The 24,080-nt window shown below is 36.7% G+C and overlaps 1 protein-coding gene across 1 annotated transcript in view; it reads right to left on the reverse strand.

Moving 5' to 3' along the window:
- The window catches only part of LOC124089451 (uncharacterized), a 47,262-nt gene that overhangs the window by 21,448 nt on the left and 1,734 nt on the right, over nt 1-24,080 (reverse strand). The window contains exon 3 of the mRNA XM_046439495.2: nt 23,331-23,444. Coding sequence (XP_046295451.1) covers nt 23,331-23,444 — 114 coding nt within the window. The remainder of the gene's footprint in view (nt 1-23,330; nt 23,445-24,080) is intronic.

Raw genomic sequence — 24,080 nt, forward strand, 5'->3', positions numbered from 1 at the left:
GTAAAAAATGACAACAAAAATCAATCAATTTCTTGAGCTGAAAATTGAAAATGCTACAGAAGGCATCAAGTGCTGGATGGATCAAACATTAGAAAGAACTAGTAATCTTGAGCACATGCATTTGAAAATGTACTGTTGGAGAATAAAAAAAGAAAAACAGAAATGAAGAAAGCTTAAGGAAACTTTGGGGACATATGTAAAGATCAAAAATTCTGATTATGAGGGTTCAAAAGACTTGAAAATGCAAAAACTTGGTATTCAAGCTTATTAAAAATAATATAGCATAAAATATTCCATATCTGGAGGAGGATGCAGATATCTAGGTGGGTAAAGTCAAAAGTCACCATCCAAATTTAACTCAACCAAGTCTACCCCAAGACATTATAATCAAACTCTCACAGGTAAAATATAAAGAGAAAATTCTCCAAGTTGCAAAGAAATAAATAACATATGGGGCGCTGCATGTTGCCTGAACAAACATCTCAGCAGAAACTTTACAATGCAGAAGAGAGTAGTATTAAATTTTCACAGTACTAAAAGAAATAAAATATTGGCCAAAAAAGTTCTATATATAGCCAAGCTATCCTTTACAAATGAAGGAGGGATAAAGACATATCCACATAAACAAAAGTAGAGATAATATGTTTTCCTAAGCCTGTTCCATCAGAAATGCTAAAGTTCTTCATATGGGTAAGGGAGGAAGTATAACATGCTCTGGCAAGAATAATTCTTCAAACAAACTCAGAAGGTTCTAATATTGTAACCATGACATGTAAACAATTCATAACATTAGTACAGAGACAAAAAAAATATAATGATAACTGCATTCATGTTAGACAATAGGTAATATATAATATCACAAAATAGAATACCAAAATTTCAAAATATGGAGAGGAATGAAATACAACCAGAGAGAGATTTTCACATATATTTCCATATATATATATATATATATATATATATATATATATATATATGCATGCGTGGGTATATTTATACATATAAACAAATTATATATATATATATATTGCTCTTTTGTTAGCTCCAGTTCTTCTCTTTACTATTATGTTAACTTGCATCTATATCAAAATAGCTTGTTATAATCAAAATGCTCCTTAGTGTATGTTATATTATGAATATTGAAGAATTAGTAATTTATAGTCAATAAGATCATGATAGCCATAAACAATAATCTATGTAAACAAATAACCAATAATAATTGAGGAATCAAAATAGACTATACAAATAACTTACTTAAAAACACAAGGAAAGGTTGTAAGAAAGGGAAAAAGGAAAGAGCTACAACAAACTAGAAAACAACTTACATAATGATTGTAGGAATTTTTACCTACCAAATACTACTTTGAATGGAAACAAATTAAATTCTCCAATTAAAATGCATGGAATAAATTGGGCTCAGGAGTTCAAAGCCAACCTCAGCAACTTATTGAGACCCTAAGCAACTTAGCAGGATCCTGTCTCTAAATAAAATATAAAATGGGGTAGAGATGTAGCTCAGTGGCTAAGTTCCCCTGACTTCTATCCCTAGCACAAAAAAGAAAAGAAAGGAAAAGAAAAAGAAAAACCCAACACCCCATCCTATTTTGCTTGCAAGAAATTTACTTCACCTCTAAGAAAATGCTGAAAATAAAGGGACGAGCATGATCCATGAAAATGAAATGTAAAAGAAAGCATAAGTAGCCATACTACAACAGACAAAATAAACTTCAAGTCAAAAGCAGTGAAAACTGACAGGGAAGGCCAGTATATACTGGTAAAGGAATCAATTCAGCAAGAAGAAATTACAACTGTAAATATATACGCTCCCAATATCAGAGCACCCAAACACATAAAGCAAAAGAGAGAGATACACTCCAATACAATACACTAAATATTATAATACTGGGGAACTTTTGTATCACACTTTTGGTAACGGAAAGATCACCCAAAGAGAAAATCAATGAAGAAACATCAGAGTTATATTGCACCTAGACCAAACATATCTATTATAGATGTCAACAGAACATTCCAATCAACAGCTATTGAATATTCATTTTCTCCATTCTGAAACATTTTCTAGGATAGATTATAGAATAGGTCATGAAACAAGTCTTAACAAATTTTTAAATTTGAAACTTTATTACATATCTTTTCTGTTCTTGAGGTAGTAAAGCTAGTAATCAGTAACAAGAAAACTTTGGAAACAATACAAATACATAGAAATTAATCGACCAATTCAATAGATCAACCAACAACCAATAGATCAGAAAAAAATAAAGAACATTTTTAAAAATTAATTGAAACAAATTAAGATGTAGACACAGCATAGCATACCATGGGTACACTGACAGCAGTACTAAAAGGAAAATTTAGAGTAACCAATGTCCACATCAAAAAAGTAGAAAGACTTCATTTAAAAAATCTATCAATACAACAAAATAAACTAAAAACATGAACAAATTAACACAAAATTAGTAAAGGAAGAAAATAATAAAGATCAAAGCAAAAATAAGTAAAATTGAGAGTATAAAAGAATACAAAATATCAATGAAACAGAGTCCATTTATTGAAAATATTGACAAAATAGACTAATATCTAGACTAAGAGAAAAGAGAAAACTCAAATTAAATCAGACATGAATGGGGTGCCATTAAAACTGATATCACATAACAAAAGAGATCATTAGAGATTATTATAAACAATTAGATGCCAACAATTTTGATAATCTAAATAAATGGACAAATTTTTTAACATGTATACCTCATCAGGACTGAATCATGAACAAAGAGGAAATCTGAACAGACCAATTAGAGATAACAAGATTGAATCAGTAATAAAAAAAATACTCTAATCAAAGAAAAACTCATGAAAAGATGGTTTTACTGCTGAATTCTACCAAAAAACATAAAGAACTAATACCAATTCTCCTGTGTTTTTCTAGTAAACAGAACAGGAAGGAAGTCTTACAACCCATTCTACAAGGTCAGGTTTACCCTGGTACCAAAACCAGATAAGGACACAATTATAAAAACAAAAACTAAGTCAATATCCTTGATAAACATACAAAAATCCTCAACAAGTTATTAGCAAACAAATCTTACAGCACATTATAAAGATTATTCACCACAAACAAGTGAATTTTTTCCAGAGAAGCAAGGATAGTTCAATATATGCAAATAAAAAACTTGATCATACCAATACGATGAAGAAATTAAAAATCAGAAAAGGCATTCAGTAAAATTCAGCATCCCTAATGATTAAAATCCCTAAAAAATTAAGCATACAAGGAGCATACCTCAAAGATAATATAAGCCATTTATAATAAACTAACAACTAACATTATGCTACTGAGGAAAAGATAAAAATTTTCTAAGATCTGAAATAAGATAAAGATATCCACTTCAACCACTTCTATTCAACATAAGGCTGAAAATCCTAGCCAGAGAAATTGGGCAAGAAAAATAAATGAAGGACATCTGAGCTGGAAAAGAAGTTTAGTTGTAACTGCTTGCAGATGACATGAATAAATATATATATATATATATATATATATATATATATATATATATATATATACCAAAAGCTACTAGAATAAATGAATTCAGTAAAGATGCAGGATACAAAATCAAAATCAAACATCAATAGTATTCCTATATGCCAATAACAAATTAGCTGAAATGGATCAAGAAATCATTATCATTTCCAATAGCTACAAAAATTTAATGCACAGGCACAAATTAAAGAGAGCTCTACAATAAAAATTATATAATACTGATGAAAGAAATTTAAAATAATACAAAAAGTGGAAAGACATTTCATGTTCTTGGACCCAAAGAATTGATATTGTTAAATATTAAATTGATATTGTTAAAATTTTCATACTATCCAAAGCCATTTATAAATCCAATGCAATCCCTATCAAAATACCAATAGCATACTTCATACAAAAACAATTTTAAATCTTATGTGTAACCACAAAAAAACTCAAAGAGCCAGCACCCTTTTGAAAAGAGATAAATACAGGAAACGTTACACTATTTGACTTTGAAACACATTGCAAAGTTGTATTAATCAAAACCACATATTATTGACATAAAGAAAGCCATATAAACCAAAGTAACCCAATAGTGAAGAGAAAAATAAACCTATACATCTACAGCCAATTGATTTTTGACAGGGGTAATAAGAATACACAATGGAGAAAATAGTCTTTTTTTCATTTTATTTATTTATTTTTATTTGTTCTGATTAGTTATACATGACAGCAGAATGCATTTTGATCCATTGTACACAAATGGAGCACAATTTTTCATTTCTCTGGTTGTACATGATATAGAGTAACAACATATGTACAGTCATACATGTACTTAGAGTAATGATGTCCATCTCACTCACAATTTTTCCTGCCCCCATGGCCCCTCCCTCCTTTCACCTCACTCCCCTTTGCCCAAAGTTCTTCCATTCTTCCAACAACCCATTCTATTATGGATCAACATACACTTATCAGAGAGAACATTCAGCCTTTGATGTTTGGGGATTGGATTACTTTGCTTAGCATGATATTCTCCAATTCCATCCATTTACCTGCAAATGCCATAATTTTGTTCTCTTTTATTGCTGAGTAATATTTTGTTGTGTATATATACCACAGTTTCTTTATCCATTCATCTATTGAAGGGCATCTAGGTTGGTTTCAAAGTTTAGCTTTTGTGAATTGAGCTGCTATAAACATTGATGTGGTTGTGTCACGATAGTACGCTTCTTTTAAGTCCTTTGGGTATAGAGTGGGATAGCTGGGTCATATGGTGGCTCCATTCCAAGTTTTCTAAGGAATCTCCATACTGCTGCCAGATTGGTTGCACCAATTTGCAGTGTCACCAACAATGTATGAGTGAATCTTTTTCCCCACATCCTCGCCAACACATATTATTGCTTATAGTTTTAATATCTGCCATTCTGACTAGAGTGAGATAAAATCTTAGAGTAGTTTTGATTTGCATTTCTTTAGTTACTAGAAAAGTTGTCTTCATCATGTTGGATTAGGTCCTGACTCTTTAACAAGACACCTAAAGTGCAAGAAATAAAATCAAGAATTAAAAATTGGGATAGATTCAAACTAAAAAGCTTCTTCTCAGCAAAGGAAACAATATTGTGAAGAGAGAGTCCACAGAGTGAGAGAACATCTTTACTACACTCACATCAGATAGAACACTAATTTCCAGGATATATAAAAAACTCAAAAAACTTAACACCAAAAAGAATAAATAACCCAATCAATAAATGACCTAAATAACTTAACAGACACTTCTAAGAAGATATATAATAAATCAACAAATATATGAAAAAAGACAGTCTTTTCAATAAATGATATTACAAAAACTGGATATACACATGAAGAATGAAATTAAACCTCTCTCTTCACCAGCTACAAAGATCAATTCAAAATGGATTAAAGATTGAACTATAAGACGTGAAAGGGTGAAACTACTAGAAAAAAAAAACATACAGGAAATGTTTTCAATAGAGAATGGACATTTTGGACAAGACACCCAAAACACAAGAAATGAAAACAAAAATAGAAAAGTTGGATTACATCAAACTAAAAATAGTGAAAGAAACAATCAAAAGATTGCAGAGACAACCCATAGAATGAGAGTAAAATTAGTAATGCATACATCTGATAAGTGATTGATATACAGAAAACATAAGAAACCAGGAACTAAAAATATGTTTTTAAAATGAATAATAAATCTAAACAAACATTTCTGAAAAGAAGATATATAACTGACCAACAGGTCCATGAAAAAATGTTCAGCATCACTAATTATCAAAAAATGCTAATAATAAAATACCATGAGCTATTATCTCACCTCAGAAAGAATGGTTATTATTTTTAAAAAAAGTTAACAAACACTGATAAAGATGCACACTGTTGATGGGGATGTAAAGTAGTATAGTCACTATGCTTCTATGGAAAATAATATGGAGGCACCACAAAAATATTAAAAATAGAACCACCAATGATATGATCCACCAATCCACTACTAGGCATATATCTAAAAGAAATGAAATCAGTGTATAGAAGAGACATCTGCACTCCCATGTCCATGTAGTAATTCACACTAGCCAAGAAATGGAAACAACTTAAGTTTCCATCATCTGATAAATCAATAAAGAAAATGTGGTACACATACATAACGGAATATTATTTAACATTAAAAAGTAATCAAATCCTGTCATTTATAACAACATGGATGAAATGGAAGATCATTATGTTAAGTGAAATTAGTCAAGCACAGAAAGACATGCACCACATGATCTCAAACATGTGAAACTGAAGAAGTGTTCTAATAGAAGCTAAGCATAGATTGGTGGTTACAAAAGCTAGGAAAAGTGAGGGATGGGTAAAAGGGAAAAGTTGATCCATCAGTACTAAGTTATAGTTGGATAGGAGCAAGAAGCTCTGGTATACCATTGCACAGTATAGTGACAATATAATAATTACATTCCAAAATCAAGAAGAAAGAATTTTTAAGGGTTTCACCATAAAGAACTGACAAATGCTTAAGGACATAAATATGTTAAAGCTGATTTAATCATTATGCAAAACACACATGTATGGAAAATTATGAGTTACACATTAATCTATACCATTTCATATTTTGGCATGTCACTTAATAATTAAGAAAATATTTTTAAAAAACCTCCCTTTGTATCTGAGTCTTTGGAATTGGAATGTGGGGAAGAACAGGAATTATAGAAGAAATAGGAAAAAGAAATGAAAACAAAAATAGAAAAATTGGATTACATCAAACGAAAAATAGTGAAAGAAACAATAAAATGAGCATTTAGTTCTACAATAAGCTGATCTAGCAGCAACAATGAGCGTAGCAGCTGAATCTGGGCCATACACTGTAATGCGTTCATATAAAAGGTTTCTTTTAATCCTCCCACAACCTATGATGTAAACAGTGTTCTGATCCCCCTTCCATACATGAGATCTAAGGCGATGGCATTGTTGCATATGGGAGGTGAATTGGTGTCACACAAGGGAGGACGCTTCTGGGATCATCATCTCTATTGGCCTGAACATGGCCATCCACTGAGTATGTGTAGACCCAGAACTGAGGAATGTCTGTAAGGCTCTGCTTGTGAAACTCTGAGAGACCACCCACTACTGGGGAAATGAAAGCATCTGTTCTTAGTAGAGCAGAACAGAAGGGAGGTTTTTGTCTCACTTCCGCATAAGTTTGAGGCAATATGGAAGCCTTTGAGTTGCATGACATGTACTACAGTAATAGCTTTATCCTCAGGCTACAGACCAGAGGTGAGCAAAAGTCCTGCATTGGTCAAGCACTATTGGTTCATGGAATTGCCTGAGCACTGGAGTTTATCTAAATTTTATTGGAATATAAGAAGGCTCCATGGAGAAAGTTCTCTGTATTCTGCTAGTACAAAGGATCCAGAAGTCACCAACACTGAAACCACTGCTCAGGGTTCAGGTAAATCTCACAGATGTTCCAGAGATGTAGTGATGGATGTTGGCTGAGTCAGCACAGGCTGAGAGTGAGAACCTCAAAATGCAGATACCTATGGGATAGGAACTAGGGTAAAGAATGGGAGTTCTGAGCCACAAGGATCAACACAGATTAGGGAACTAAACTACTGTGTCTCGTAGTCACATTTTTACCTGTACAGTAAGTGAGAAACATGAGTAGGACAGAAGTCTCCTCCGCCCCAAACATCAGCTGATGTCTGACCTTGGTTCTTCAAACAAATGAGAGTGATGAGTAAGACGCATAATTTGACCCAGGTGTCATCTGGTGGGATCTTGCACATAAATTCCCAGCCCAGGAAGCATAGTGCTACTTTGTCACCATCAGCAAACTCAGGCTTTGACACCCAAGACCTGGGGATTTGGGGAGATATCACAGTAGTGGCAACCTGCTGGAAAAACCTGGACAAGATCCACAAAACCCCTAGTGTTTATGGGACAACATTTAATCCCTTGGTGGAAATAATGTGAATGGTTTGGGCCTGATAACCTATTAACTTTCATTCTAAAAATATCTGCAGATCATAACATATAGTGTCCCCATGGTAACTGATATTAATAACCATCCTTTCAATTGATGGATCTCTGTATTATTAGATAAAAGAGCTGTGAAAAGAGGACCACCATCCAGCATGAGGGGGCTGCAGAGAGGTGAGAATTCAGAGGACTCTGGGAGTCAAGACCTGAGTAAATCCTTGCACAGAGACCAGAGCAGGAGTCACCTGTGAACTGGCTCTGAATGAAGAGTAGGAAACACCTGTGGGACAAACAAAGCAATCAGTGTTTCCAGAAGAGGTACATGTTCTTAAAACATATATGAGAATGTGTACATATTCAGAATCATCAAATAGCACGGGACGTTGGGAAGGTTAAACATTCTCAGAATCAGGGCACTCCTTCCTGGGCACTTTTGTTTTCATATAAAGGGATGATTTTTGTTCCTGCTTCTTCTGCTACTAAAAATGTTGCCCCTAAAATCTCAAACACTGTAGATGATGAGTCAGCACAGCATTTGCACGGGACCCTAAAAGGTAACTATAATTTCTGTTTCCCGTGGTACTTAGAAAATTCTTTCCATTTATTTCAGAAATATCATAGAAAGAATAAAACAAGCCAGAAGTGTGCCAAGTATGGGGGATGTGAAAAGTAAAATCATGGAAGGCCACTTTGGGTGAAGTAAGGTGTAGAGAGAATGAGAGGGTTGATGTCCCCAGGGATAGCACCAGGCTTTCTCAATTGATACACAAATTTATATTTCTTCAGTTCATCTTAGTCCCCTGCACATCCATGAAGGGGAAAATCACTAATACCTTGGAGTTATAATTTTTTAACATCCTGGGATCTCTCTTCCTTCATATTTTCCTTAATTCCTCAGCTTAAAGAAAGTGGTTAATGCCATTTTCACTGAAGAGCAACTCCTTCCTTCCACATACTTCCACATTATTTCTCTCTTCATGAAGTAGTTCAAAATATGAGCTCATTTTCTGAAATATAGTATGCAAAGCTACTGAAATAGAACCTGAATTTTTACATCTTATTTCCATTGGATAACCCTACTGTTACACCAACATCCTATATTTTCTTGAAGGGTCATAAGTTCCCACATGTTCTCTTTACCATTCAGATAAATGGGGAAGATGATTGCCTACATGGATCTTTACCTCTGATAAATAATGTGCAGGGAAAAACAAAGACAATAGAGAGAAATAGTTCTCTGGCTTCAAGGAATTCAATTTTGAAATATTAAGGTTTGGAAGAGGCCCATGTGATTTTATTATCTTATAGTGCAAGATTTGCCCCAGGAAGCTTAATGAGTCATAGAAATGTGCAGAATCCCTGTGGCAAATTTAGAATAAAGAACTGAATTATGGCTTAGTCCAGTAGGAAACCCACTGGAATCATGAGAGTCCTCTGTGGTCTCATCATATTTCACTAATAACATATATCAAGACGTCACCCCTTTACCTGCAATGCCCACCAATGCATACTGCCTTACCTACATTGCCACTTCCCTTTCATGTTTATTCCATATCTATTTACCTCAGATTGCTCTAAAATTTAGCAACTAAAAACAATAGTTCACTCACACAGTTTCTGTGAATCAGGAAATAGGTGTTTTGCAAAGGGTTCAGGCATAGTTTTGTTCATGACATTATAGTCAAAAGCTTGGCATTATTCACATGCAAACTTTACTGGGGTTGGAGGAAGAACTTCCAAATTGACTGAGTCACAAGGCTGGTGGCAGGAGACTTCATTTCCCTGACACTTAAAACTCTGCTTCGTGAGAGTTTCATAGTGTGACAACAGGCTTTGTGCCAGCGTGAGTGAGGAGAAAGCGAGGGTCAGGCAGTATGCAATGGACATCACAAATGTTTAATGATCTAGCATCATCTGTCACACTGAAGCATTCCCTCAACATCCCAGATCTATACAGAGGACAGGATGATTTGGCAAGTTCACCCTCACAAAGGAGGCCAACAAAGAGACAAATGGAAGGCAATGGAAGATGAGTTACCTCTGGAGTCGCCCAGAAAAAGAAAATAAGCAAGAAATTGTCAGAATGACCACAGAATATCTTAATAATATTCCAAATATCAAGGCCTTGCTCATTTTGCTTAAGAATTCACCCCTCAATTTCTCTTCTTTTGCATAGATTTTACTAAATAGAAGAAACTGGATTAAACCTTCCCCACTTACTTTGGAAAACTCCTAAGCTAAATGTTCCTCATTCACAATTTCTGTTTTCCCCATTATTGTAGGAAAAGAAATTCAGTCACACTACATAAAAAATTCCCCTTTTTTCTAGTTACTCAATTCTTTCTGAGCCCTCACTAGGACTCTTTACCATGCATATTTCTACTAATAGCATATTCAAAGTGATGTAGAATATTTCTATCATATTCCTCAATATTTTTTCAGGCTCTAGATATTACCTAAACCAAAAATTAGTTCAATTTTTAGATACTTGTTTCAGTAGTAAATAAAGTCTCTAGTTCTGTTTTTATCATGATAAATAATTACAAACTGAATGACTTAGTGTGTGTGTGTGTGTGTATATGCACATATATAAACAAACACATATATAAAATGTATATTCTATTCTTCAATAACAAAATTAAATGTGCAATACAATTGAAAAACAGGAGCAAATTAATATTTACATTTCAAATATATTTGAGAAAATGTCAATGAGTTACAAGTATATGAGATTAAATATATGATTAGGCAGAAAGGATAATGCTGAAGGTTTGGAAATCAATATGATACCTATTTTAACAATATGTTTATCAAAAACATAAATTCTCCAACATCAAAGAAGTGCTTTAAATAACTGTATTTTGCCATCATGCTTTATGTAAAATAATATTATTATTCAATTTATGCATTCAAAATATGGTGAGAGTGAACTTAATGTGAACAATGTCCTTCTGTCTCAGGACCACAACTCACTCATTGAACAAAAGGTTAGCACTGTGGTCACTGAGTTACCAAGTATTTCAACAATGATTAATTCATTTGATATAATTTATTTCATCATTGATGTAATCTACTTTTCTCTCCCTTGCAAGTCGTATTTTGATCTTAAATTTCACTAAATAACACACATCATCAAGTTTTGATAACAAGATGGAGCTTATAATTTGGTACTTATAGGTATTCAAGCTTTACTGTCCCCACAAGCTTTAACAGAGATGTAAAACATTTATCTGGAATGGGCATCAAAATTGAGGAAAAACCCTTGACTCTCTTTAATTCTGTAAACTAATAAATGTTAAAATTTGTCATTTTCAACCACCACAGCCACATATTTTTGACATTTTTGCTTCCCATGCCAATCTTCACAATAGAGTTGTAATTCTTAGCATTACCTTACCCAGAACAGCCTGGGCAAGGCCTGGTGCTGTTGCTGCTATTGGATTTCAGGATGAGTTCAGGAGATACAATCTATAGACCTTAGACAGTAGGCAAAGATCCTACTTCTTGAGGATCCTAATTCCTGAGGATTCATTATCAAACACACAAAGGAGGTCCTGGGGTAAGGACCACAGGTCTGCTCCCTGGAAGAAAATGGCACTTTAGGTTCACATGTAGGCTTGCAGCAAAAATTTCTCTCAAGATGAAGTCTATAGTATAAATGTATTATTTTTAATTGCTTTTATTTTTTAAATACATGACAGCAGAATGCATCACAATTCTTATGAGAACACAATTTTTCATATCTCTGTTTGTACATAAAGTATGTTCACACCAATTCATGTCTTCATACATGTATTTTGGATAATGATGTCCATCACATTCCACCATCATTGCTAATCCCCTGCCCCCTCCCTTCCCCTCTACCCCTCTGCTCTATCTAGAGTTTCTCTATTCCTCCCATGCTCCCTCTCCCTACCCCACTATGAGTCAGTCACCTTATATCAGAGAAAACATTCGGCACTTGATTTGGAGGGATTGGCTAACTTCACTTAGCATTATCTTCTCCAAGATAATGATAAGATACCATCTCACTCCAGTCAGAATGGCAGCTATTATGAAGACAAACAACAATAAGTGTTGGCGAGGATGTGGGGAAAAAGGCACATTGCTGGTAGGATTGCAAATTGGTGCAGCCAATATGGAAAGCAATATGGAGATTCTTTGGAAATCTGGGAATGGCACCACCATTTGACCCAGCTATCCGTCTCCTTGGTCTATACCCAAAGGACTTAAAGATAGCATACTACAGGGACACTGTCACGACCCCTTGCCCGCAAGGAAGACGCAACTCAGGAATCTTCTTTCAGCAGTTTATTCAGGCCCTTGATATTTCTTCTTCTCCCTTTCGGATGCCCCTCCCAGCCTTAATAAAGCATCTCAAGCCCCAATGCGAAGCTGCCACGTGGAGCTTTCTCATAGGGTGGTGAAAAACCATGCGCCAACTCTCCCAAATAAGGAGTTGTTTGTCACAGACCACAGCGGAGCCAGCACCATCTTGTAATGGCGACCACAGTCTGCAGAAACGGCAGAAGTGGCTCACCACAGTTCCCCCTTTCTGTTTTCTTAAAACAATACAGGCGAGAGTAGAGGTCCTATCCCACTGTGCAGAAGTGGCTGCATAGTATGGCTCAGTCCTAAGGAGGGCCCTTCCCTAGACCTGGTCCCATATCAGCCGACGCCTTTTTTCATGGGGCGGGGCGTGGACGCGTCTAACCCGCATGCAATAGGACATGCTCTCCTTGAGGTCCACGTCAAGGATCACTCAAGTGCAGTGCCTTGCCTCGCATCCTGTATCGTGATGATGGTGGACGAAGGGGGATAGCTGAGGCTGAACTGTGGCTGTTTATAACGACAAACAAGTTGACAGCACCCTGAAAGAAAGGCACGGACTTTAAGGCGATAGAAAAGCACTAGTGTGGAAACCCATCTGCGTGCAGTGGCAGTAAGACCGGCAGAGTGCAAGGGCTTTCCAACACTAAGAGAATAACAAGGAAAGTCATGTCGATCCCAGTGCAATGTTATAATAACTTGGGGTGTAACGACCATGTCAAAGGTTTACTGTTTAAGATGCGCAAGCCAGACTTGAGGTGAGTTGCCATTTTCTAAAGCTGCAAGAGCTTGTATGATCATAGCCTTATCGTGAGCACTGCGGGCCTTAAGGCGACAGAGAAACCACAAATGCCTACCCCCACCCACTCTTTGAAGAAGGAAAAAGCAGAAGATATCCAATCGGTGAATTGACCCGAAGTCACAGGATCAACACGAGTACTGTTCAAAACAGCTATCTGGGTTAGTTGAGACTGGATCATGTCTTCCGCTGCCATGGACCAATTTCCGGCCAAATATTCGCCAATGATGCGGGAGGCATTCCTGGAATCATTAAATCTGACAGAGGTTATGCATAAATGTGCACGTTGGTCAACACAACCCAAAAGCACCAAGTCAGCCAATTCTTCTACCTGAGCTTGGAGTAAATCTATTCTTTGGTTGGCAGCTAAAATCCCTGACAAAATATGTTGATTAATTGTATTTTGGGATTCAAGTATGGTGGAAGTTTGTTGAACAACTTGATTAATGGTGGCAGCAGTTTGTACTTGACTGGCCATGGCCACTCCGGCCGTAACCGCTGCAGCAGCAGACACTGCCACAGCTGTCACTATAGCTGCCGTAATTCCAAAATCCCTGCGGACTCTAAGTAGCTCAACAATGGGGAATTTATCTGGGTCCGCAGTGACTGGGATTGGGACAAAAGTTGGAATTTTCATAACCACTGCTACAGTCCAAGAACCATTCCAACACTCAGACAAATAGCAGGTAATATTAGAACAATTAAGCATCCCCTGTGATGTAACATTAGCCAAAAGAAACAGGAACGGAGATTGGAGACAGACTGCTGTGGAGGGTAATGTAGCATTAAACAATTGTGAATTGTGTGAAGTAATTTTAAGTCTCCTACCTCGCTCTGAGTCTTGGGTACTGCCAGAAACATTAAACAGCCAACTTTGGACTCCTAATATTTCCCTGGGGAAACATAAGCGCGGACTAGACTAGCCCAATCTGAGGGAGTCATGCAAAATCTAGTAAGTCCCTCCACCTGAGTGAGAGTGAAAGTGGCATCTATGCCATAAGTGCGGACAGATTCTGCCAAGGTTTTAATTATCTTAAAGTCTAAAGGCTCATGATATCTTCCCCTGTTTCACGCTCCGCACACTCCCATCCTTCTGAGATACCTCACTTCTTGCCGGAGACAATCGTCTCCTCCCCTGTTGCACGCTCCACACACTCCCATCCTCCTGAGGCACCTCACTTCCTGCCGTCTCCGATTTCTCCTCATGTAATTGCTCTAGAACTTCCTGTCATTTAGTAAGTGCTTCCTGACATCTGCCATCTGTAAGGCAACTACGGACCATTTTCCAAAGGGGTATCACCCCACCCTCTAATATGCCCTGCTCAGAAGCAAAGTCAAGATCTTTGCCTAATTTATCCCAACTAGGTACAGTAAGGCTGCCCGAAAATGCAAACCACGGTGCAGCGATATCTATCTTCTGTAAAAATCTCTGTAAAGTACTATGTTTCACTTCCAGGCCCTTGGAACGTAACAGGCCATCTAGGGCCAGGAGAAGCGGACTTGAAGCTGTGGCACCCATGACACAACAACAAAAGAAGCACAAAAAACAAAAGCGAAATGACACAACAAAAGAAACACAGAAAACAAAAGCGAAAGTAGAAGCGAAAGTACACAGTGCAGCTGCAATAAAATGTAATGCTCTCTCTTTCTTTACAGAGGAGCTGCCCCGCTTTGATCGCGGATCCCACTTATTGGGACTAACCCCGCTTTGGTCGCGGATACCACTTACCTGGGACTAACCGGTGCACCACCCCTGACTGCTGAAAGTTCTGGTTCCCGGGTTTCGGCACCACTTGTCGCGACCCCTTGCCCGCAAGGAAGACGCAACTCAGGAATCTTCTTTCAGCAGTTTATTCAGGCCCTTGATATTTCTTCTTCTCTCCCTCGGATGCCCCTCCCAGCCTTAATAAAGCATCTCAAGCCCCAATGCGAAGCTGCCACGTGGAGCTTTCTCATAGGGTGGTGAAAAACCATGCGCCAACTCTCCCAAATAAGGAGTTGTTTGTCACAGACCACAGCGGAGCCAGCGCCATCTTGTAATGGCGACCACAGTCTGCAGAAACGGCAGAAGCGGCTCACCACAGGACACAGTCACATCAGTGTTTATAGTAGCACAATTCACAATAGTTAAACTGTGGAACCAACTTAGATGCCCTTCAGAAAATAAATGGATTTTTAAAATGTTGCATATATACACATGGAATATTACTCAGCAATAAAAGAGAATAAAATCATGGTATTTGCAGTATAAATGTATTAGATTAAGCAAAATATTTTTGTTTGTATACTTATTTGGCAAAAAAAAAAAATACTAGAAGAAAATTTGTGATTGGGAAGGGGTTTGTATATATAACAGTACATATGCATTCAAGATTCTTTTTGGTGCATTCAGTGTTACCTGGCTGTAGACTAGACACATTTAAACATCATTAAAGTGTAAATCATAGTACCAACACTCTTAGGTTTTTTATCCTACTTCCCCAACTCTATATTTCTGTACACAGCTGTTCCCAGGATGGTAGGCCCTGGGATGATGAGATACTGCAGATGAGAACTCTGGAGAGGAAGGAGATTCCTGGCAAGTTATGGATATGATGAGGAGAAATTTAAGGAGAAATCAAAAGAAGAGGATGAATTTGAAGTAAGTTCAGAAGATAATCCATAAGTGACTCTCTAGAGTAAGCAAGTATGAATAAAGAATGGATATGTGAACAAAATGTAAAGAAAGTGCATACTAGTATATTTGATAGAATACACATACCTGCCCTAGTGAATCAGGCATATCAATGTGTCTTCCTTTGGACAGTGAAATGATTATCTGAAACATTTTTCAATTTTGTCTTTTAGTGTTTGGGGTTGAGAATAATCTGTTCTTACAATTCTACAATTTTCCATGTTTATTGAGTCTCTTCCTTTCTTTTTCCTTCTGTTTGTGGGAAGAAAAGCAATTCCTCCTAAACTTCTCTCTTTAGAGTAGTATTTTGTAAAGTAATCCATGCTTTTAATCAGTTTTCCAGCATCTTAGTTATCTGCTCATTATGTTTCATCTCCCATGTTTTATGGATAATATCCAATATTTGCCAAGGAATATTAATATTTTCCAGAAATGGAAAACAATTTTTGCAGTCTCCATAAACAGTTTACTCAATGTGCACTAAATGGCACTCAAGTGAATTTTATGGTTTTTTTTTTAATTTTTGAAACTATGACTCTCCCACTCCCAATTTCAGTTTTAATTCCCACTAATATTCAGGATAGGATTAGGAGGATCTAATCATATCCTTCACTATGATTTTTGGTGCATTTCATCTTCATTTCAGGATGTAGGCTAGCAGAAAAAAATCTACTGAGAATTCTGCTGATCTCATTACAGAAAATAAGACCCAAGTACAGATGCACATGCCTGTAATCCCGGTTACTTGGGACACTGATATAGGAAGATAGCGATTTCAAGGCCAGCCTGCATAATTTAATGACGCTCTATCTAAAACAAAAAAAAAAGCTAGGGGTATAATTTAATGGTAGAGTGCCTCCAGGATCAATCCCAAATATAAGAGATTGAGAGAGAGAAAGAGAGAGAGAACAAGAGAATTTAGCAAAGCACATGCTAGTTTTTTATCTGTTACTTACAAATTACACTTTTAGCTTCTGCTCATTCATTGGCAACAGCTAGAAATTCAGTAGGGTAAATTCAGTAGGGTGGAGTGGTTCATTACACTATCCCACAGAGAGGTTGTAGATGTTAACGTATTAGATGGGGTTTTTAATTTTTTCTTATTTATTTATTTATCTTGACACTTGGACAAAGGGGCACTTGACCACTGAGCCACATTCCCAGCCCTTTTCTTAATTATTATTTTTATTATTTTACTTTCAAACAAGATCTTGCTAAATTGCTTAGGGATTCACTAAGTTGCTGAGGGAAGCTGGCTTTAAATTTGCAAGTCTCTCAAGATGCTGGGACAATAAGCATGCACCACTATGCCCAACTTATATGTTTTTATAGTTTGTTTGTTTGTTTTACATTTGAACCAGATGGAGTATAATTTCTCATTTTTCCAAGTGTACAGGTTGCAGAATCACATTGGTTATACAGACATATATATAGCAATACTAGTATCCATTTTATTCCGCTGCCCTTCCTATACCCCCTTCCCCTCCCCTCCTCTCCCATTCCCTCTCTCTACCCAATCTAATGTGACACATTTCTCTCTCTTTTTTTCCTTCCCCGTCACATCATCATACATGTATTTTGTATAACAATTGCATCTTCCATGCAATTCCCCTTCTCCCTCCCATTCCCTCCCACCTCTCTTCCCTGTTTAGCGGTAATCTTCTTCTCATGCTCTTCCTCCTTACCCCATTTTGAGTCACCCTCCTTATATCAGAGGAGACATTCAGCATTTGTTTTTTAGGGTTTGGCAAACTTCACTTAGCATAATCTGCTCTAATGCCATCCATTTCCCTGCAAATGCCATGATCTTGTTATTTTTTAGTGCTGCATAATATTCCATTGTGTATAAAGGCCACATTTTTTTTCATCCATTCATCTATTGAAGGGCATCTAGGTTGGTTCCATAGTCTAGCTATTGTGAATTGTGCTGCTATAAACATTGATGTGGCTGTGTCCCTGTAGCATGCTCTTTTTAGGTCTTTTGGGTATAGTCTGAGAAGGGGAATAGCTGGGTCAAATGGTGGTTCCATTCCTAGCTTTCCAAGGAATCCCCATACTGCTTTCCAAATTGGCTGCACCAATATGCAGTCCCACCAGCAATGTACAAGTGTACCTTTTTCCCCGCATCCTCGCCAGCACTTGTTATTCTTTGACTTTATAATGGCTGCCATTCATAATGGAGTGAGATGGTATCTTAGAGTAGTTTTAATTTGCATTTCTCTGATTGCTAGAGATGGTGAGCATTTTTTCATGTATTTGTTGATTGATTGTATATCCTCCTCTGAGAAGTGTCTGTTCATGTCCTTGGCCCTTTTGTTGATTGGATTATTTATTGTTTTGTTGTTTAACTTTTTGAGTTCTTTGTATACTCTAGAGATTAGAGCTCTATCTAAAGTGTGAGGTATAAAAATTTGTTCCCAGGATGTAGACTCCTTATTTACCTCACATGATATTTTTCTTGCTGAGAAAAAACTTTTTAGTTTGAATACATCCCATTTGTTGATTCTTGGTTTTAACTCTTGTGCTATAGGTGTTTTATTAAGGAATCTGGGGCCTGCCCCCACGTGATGGAGATTAGGGCCAACTTTTTCTTCTATTAGACGCAGAGTGTCTGGTTTGATTCCTAGCTCCTTGATCCATTTTTAGTTAACTTTTCTGCATGGTGAGAGAAAGGGATTCAATTTCATTTTGTTGCATACGTATTTCCAGTTCTCCCAGCACCACTTGTTGAAGATGCTATCCTTTCTCCATTGCATGCTTTTAGCACCTTTGTCAAATATAAGGTGGTTATAATTTTGTGGATTTGTCTCTGTGTCCTCTATTCTGTACCATTGGTCTACCCGCCTGTTTTGGTGCCAGTACCATGCTGTTTTTGTTACTATTGCTCTGTAGTATAGTTTAAAATCTGGTATCGCTATACCACCTGTTTCATTCTTCCTGCTTAGAATAGCTTTAGCTATTATGGCTCTCTTATTTTTCCAGATGAATTTCATGATTGCTTTTTCTATTTCTGCAAGGAATGCCATTAGGATTTTGATCAGAATTGCATTGAACCTGTAAAGTGCTTTTGGTAATATGGCCATTTTAATGATATTAATTCTGCCTATCCATGAGCAAGGTATATCTTGCCATCTTCTAAGTCTTCTTCTATTTCTCTCTTTAGGGTTCTGTAGTTTTCATTGTATAGAACTTTCACCTCTTTAGTTAGGTTGATTCCCAAATATTTTACTTTTTTTTAGGATATTCTGTATGGAGTATTTGTCCTCATTTCCATTTCAGAGGATTTGTCACTGATATACAGGAATGCCTTTGATTTATGTGTGTTAATTTTGTATCCTGCCACTTTGCTGAATTCATCTACTAGTTCTAGAAGTTTCTTGGTAGAACCTTTTGGGTCTTCTAGGTATAAGATCATGTCATCAGCAAATAGTGCTAATTTAAGTTTTTCTTTTCCTATATTTATGTCTTTAATTTCTTTTGTCTGTCTAATTGCTCTGGCCAGTATTTCGAGAACTATGTTGAATAGAAATGGTGAGACAGGGCATATCTATCTTGTTCCAGATTTTAGTGGGAATGCCTTCAATTTTTCTCCATTTAGAATGATGCTGGCCTGAGGCTTAGCATAAATAGCTTTTACAATATTTAGGTAAGTTCACATTATCCCTAGTTTTTCTAGTGTTTTAACATAAAGGGATGCTGTATTTTGTCAAATGCTTTTTCTGCACTATCAAGATGATCATATGGTTCTAATCTTTAAGTCTATTAATGTGGTGAATTACATTTATTGATTTCTGTATATTGAACCAGCCTTGCATCCCAGGGATGAATCCTACTTGATCATGGTGTACGATCTTTTTGATATGTTTTGGTATTCGATTTGCCAGAATTTTATTGAGGATTTTTGCATCTACGTGCATTAGAGAATTGGTCTGTAGTTTTCTTTCTTTGAAGTGTCTTTGTCCAGTTTTGGAATCAGGGTGATGTTGGCCTCATAGAATGAATTTGGAAGTACTCCCTCTTTTTCTATTTCCTGAAATGGCTTGAAGAGTATTGGTATTAGTTCTTCTTAAAAGGTTTTGTAAAACTCTGCTGTATATCCATCCAGTTTTGGGCTTTTCTTGTTTGGTAGTCTTTTGATGTCTTCTTCTATTTCCTCACTTGATATCAGTCTGTTTAAGTTGTGTATTTCCTCCTGAATCAATCAGAAAGATCATATGACTTAAGAAATTTATCGATGTCTTCACTATCTTCTATTTTATTGGAGTATAATGTTTCAAAATAATTTCTAATTATCTTCTGTATTTCTGTAGTGTCTGATGTGATATTGCCTTTTTCATTCCTATATGCTAGTAATTTGAGTTCTCTCTCTTCTTCTCTTCATTACCATGGCTAAGGGTCTGTTGATCTTATTTATTTTTTCAAAGAACCAACTTTTAGTTTTGTCAATTTTTTCAATTGTTTCTTTTTTTTTTGAATTTTTAATATTTATTTTTTAGTTTTCGTCAGACACAACATCTTTGTTTGTATGTGGTGCTGAGGATCGAACCCGGGCCGCACGCATGCCAGGCAAGCGTGCTACCACTTGAGCCACATCCCCCGCCCTCAATTGTTTCTTTTATTTCAATTTCATTGATTTCAGTTCTGATTTTAAATATTTCTTGCCTTCTACTGCATTTGCAATTGTTTGCTCTTCTTTTTCTAGGGCTTTGAGATGAAGTGTGAGATCATGTATTTGTTGGGTTTTTTTTTTCTTTTTTTGAGGAATGAACTCCAAGCAATGAATTTTCCTCTTAGTATGGCTTTCATAATGTCCCACAGATTCCAATATGTTGTGTCTGTGTTTTCATTTATCTCTAAGAATTTTTTAATTTCCTCCTTGATGTCTTCAGTAACTCACTGTTCATTCAGTAGCATATTGTTCATTCTCCAAATGATGTAGGAACTTTTCTTTCTTCTTTTATCATTGATTTCCAGTTTCATTCCATTATGATCAGATAATATGCATGGTATTATCTCTACTCCTTTATATTTGCTAAGAGTTGCCCTATGGCATAATATATGGTCTACTTTTGAGAAGGATCCATGTGCTGCTGAGGAAAAATGTATATCCACTTGATGATGGATGATATATTCTATATATGTCAGTTAAGTCTAAGTTACTAATTGTGTTATTGAGTTCTATAGTTTCTTTATTCAACTTTTGTTTGGAAGATCTGTCCAATGGTGAGAGAGGTGTGTTAAAGTCACCCATAATTATTGTGTTGTGGTCTATTTGTCTTTTGAACTTGAGGAGAGTTTGTTTTTTGAATATAGCTGCACCATTGTTTGGGGCATATATATTGATGGTTGTTATGTCTTGTTGGTGAATGGTTCCCTTTAACAGTATATAGTGTCCTTCTTTATCCCTTTTGATTAACTTTGGCCTGAAGTCAATATCATTTGATATGAGTTTGGCCACACCTGCTTGCTTCTGAGGTCCATGTGAATGGTATGATTTTCCCCAACCTTTCACTTCCAGCCTGTGTGTGTATTCTCCTATCAGATGAGTCTCCTGTAGGCAGCATATTGTTGGATCTGTTTTTTTAATCCAGGTTACTAGCCTATGTCACTTAATTGGTGAGTTTAAGCCATTAACATTTAGGGTTACTATTGATATATGGTTTGTTTATTTATCCAATCATGTTTGTTTATTTTTGTTATTTAACTTGATTTGTTTTTCCTCTTTGATTAGTTTTTTCCTTTACTGAGCAAACCTCCCACTGTTGATTGTCATTGTTATTTTTCATTTCCTCTTCGTGTAGTGTTTTGCTCAAAATGTTTTGCAGTGCTGGTTTTCTGGCTGCGAATTCTTTTAACTTTTGTTTATTGTGAAAGGTTTTTTATTTTTGTTGTCAAATCTGAAGCTTAATTTTGCTGGATATAATATTCTTGGATGGCACCCATTATCTTTCAGCTTTTGAAATACATTGTTCCAGGATCTTCTAGCTTTCAGCATCTGTGATGAAAAATCAGCCATTAACCTAATTGGTTTACCCCTAAATGTAATATGTCTCCTTTCTCTTGTAGCTTTTAATATTCTCTCCTTGTTCTGTATGTTGTATATCTTCATTATGTGTCTTGGAGTGGGTCTCTTGTGGTTTTGTACATTCGGAGTCCTGTAGGCTTCTAGGATTTGGATTTTCATTTCATTCTTCATGTCTGGAAAGTTTTCTAAAATTATTTCATTTAACAATTGCTCATTCCTTTGGTTTGGACCTCTATACCTTCCTCAAACCCAATGACTCTTAAGTTTGTTTGTTTTTTATGATATCCCATATCTCTTGGATGTTTTGCTCATGGTTTCTTACCAGCCTTTCTGAGTTGACTTTACTCTTTCTGATATGATATATTTTGTCTTCATTGTCTAATGTTGTGACTTCTACTTGGTCTACTATACTGGTGATACTCTCATTTGAGATTTTAGTTTGGTTTATAATTTCCTTCATTTCCAGGATTTCTGTTTGATTTTTTTTTTTTTTTTGTATAACCTCAATCTCCCTGTAGAGTTGTTCTTTTGCTTCTTGGATTTGATCATGTAATTCATTGTTCAAGTAATCTTTCATTGTTTGCCTTTGCTGTCTAAGGTCTTCTTTAAGACTCCATACCAGCTGAAGCAAGTATATTTTGAAATCTTTATCTGACAATCTCTCTGCTGTGTCTAGCATCTCCTGTAATGTTGAGCTATCCTGCACTGTTTGTGTTCCTTTTCTTCCTTGTTTTTTTTTTTTTTATGATGCTCATGTTTCTATCTAGCTCTGTGTGACTGCTGTGTTATTATCTTCTCCTATAAATTTGTTTTGGTTTTGTATAGCTCCGAGATCTCTCCTTTGTGATGGGATACAATGTCTAGAGAAGTTGGGTTTAATTGTAATTTAAAGTAAATTCAGTAGTTTCATAAAAGGCATACGGAGTCTGATGGCATATAGAGAACTGAGGTTGGTCTTAGGACTTTATGTTTACGTAGAAAGATGTAATGATATGGGGGTTAGTATATCTTAGCTACTTTGGAGGATAGCTCTAATGAAGGGGATATTAACAGGAGAATAGACAGGAGTATTTGGGGGTATCAAGTACTTAGGAGCACTATAGAAAGCCCTGAAACATTCACCTATTTGCATTTAGTAAATTACCTGTAGTAGAAGTAGTAATGCTTGGTAAAGAAAGAAAATTATATATATATATATATATATATATATATATATATATATATATATATATATATATATATATGAAACAACAACAAAAAAATGCACTCTTAGAGTTCTATTTTCTTCTCTTCCAGTAGGTGGAGTTGTCTTTCCAGGCTACATCTCTGCCCTCAGGTTGTAGGAAGCAATCCGTGCCAGGCCCCACTTACTGGGGCACTTCTCCACAGTTCTACTTTCACTCTGGGCATGCAGTTTCCTGGATGCCCTGCTCTCTTGAACAACTGGGCTCTCTCTTTGTTTGTTATTCACCCAGTCATCATGGCTGTGGACAGCGGGAGTTGGAAACCAGCAACCTGTTCTGTCTGATTTCCTCTGATGGCCATGCCCCCTGAGAGCTGGCGAGAAAGGTTTCCGTTTTTGCCCCTGGGGGGAGAGGGAGTTGGAGGTCAGGTGCCTTTTCAGTTTCCCTGGGCTCTGATATTCACACCCACAGAGAGCTGGGAAGAGATTCTTTGAGTTATCCCAGCTGTGTGGAGGGGGGCTGGGGGTCACACACCTGATCTGTTGCCAAACTTGCTGCCATGCAATCCGATCTGCCAAACGCTGATGATGTCAGTTCTCCAATATGGTGGCTGCCTGTTTCTGCACCAGGGTGTGCGGTAAGGAGGGTGGACCTTGACCGTTTCTTCACTAAGTCCCAACCTCCAGCTGCGGGGGGGTTACTGTTCAGCTTCCCGGTACCTCCATGCACAGGGCAGCTCAGGTTCCCTGCCTCTGAGCCATGTCCATGCCCTCAGATGCTCAAACTCTTGCCTCAGGTTCCATGTAGACCAACTTTGCTGAATATTCCTGACAATACAGCATCCGGCCGTTCTGAACTCATACCCTGCTGGCGCAGCAGCACAGGTCACGGGGGGGGGGGGGGGGGGGGGGGGGGGGGTGCTCACTCCCTTCCTGCCGCCATCTTCTGGGGTTGTTTTTATAGTTTTAAATGTTCTCATTTTACAAGTGAGAGAGCAGAGTTAAGTAAAAATTAAGTGAACTGTGTAATTGGGATAG

Source organism: Marmota monax, unplaced genomic scaffold, assembly GCF_021218885.2.
Source record: "Marmota monax isolate L192 unplaced genomic scaffold, Marmota_monax_Labrador192_F-V1.1 WCK01_AAM20220418_F8-fsc00253, whole genome shotgun sequence".
Classification (NCBI taxonomy): domain Eukaryota; kingdom Metazoa; phylum Chordata; class Mammalia; order Rodentia; family Sciuridae; genus Marmota; species Marmota monax.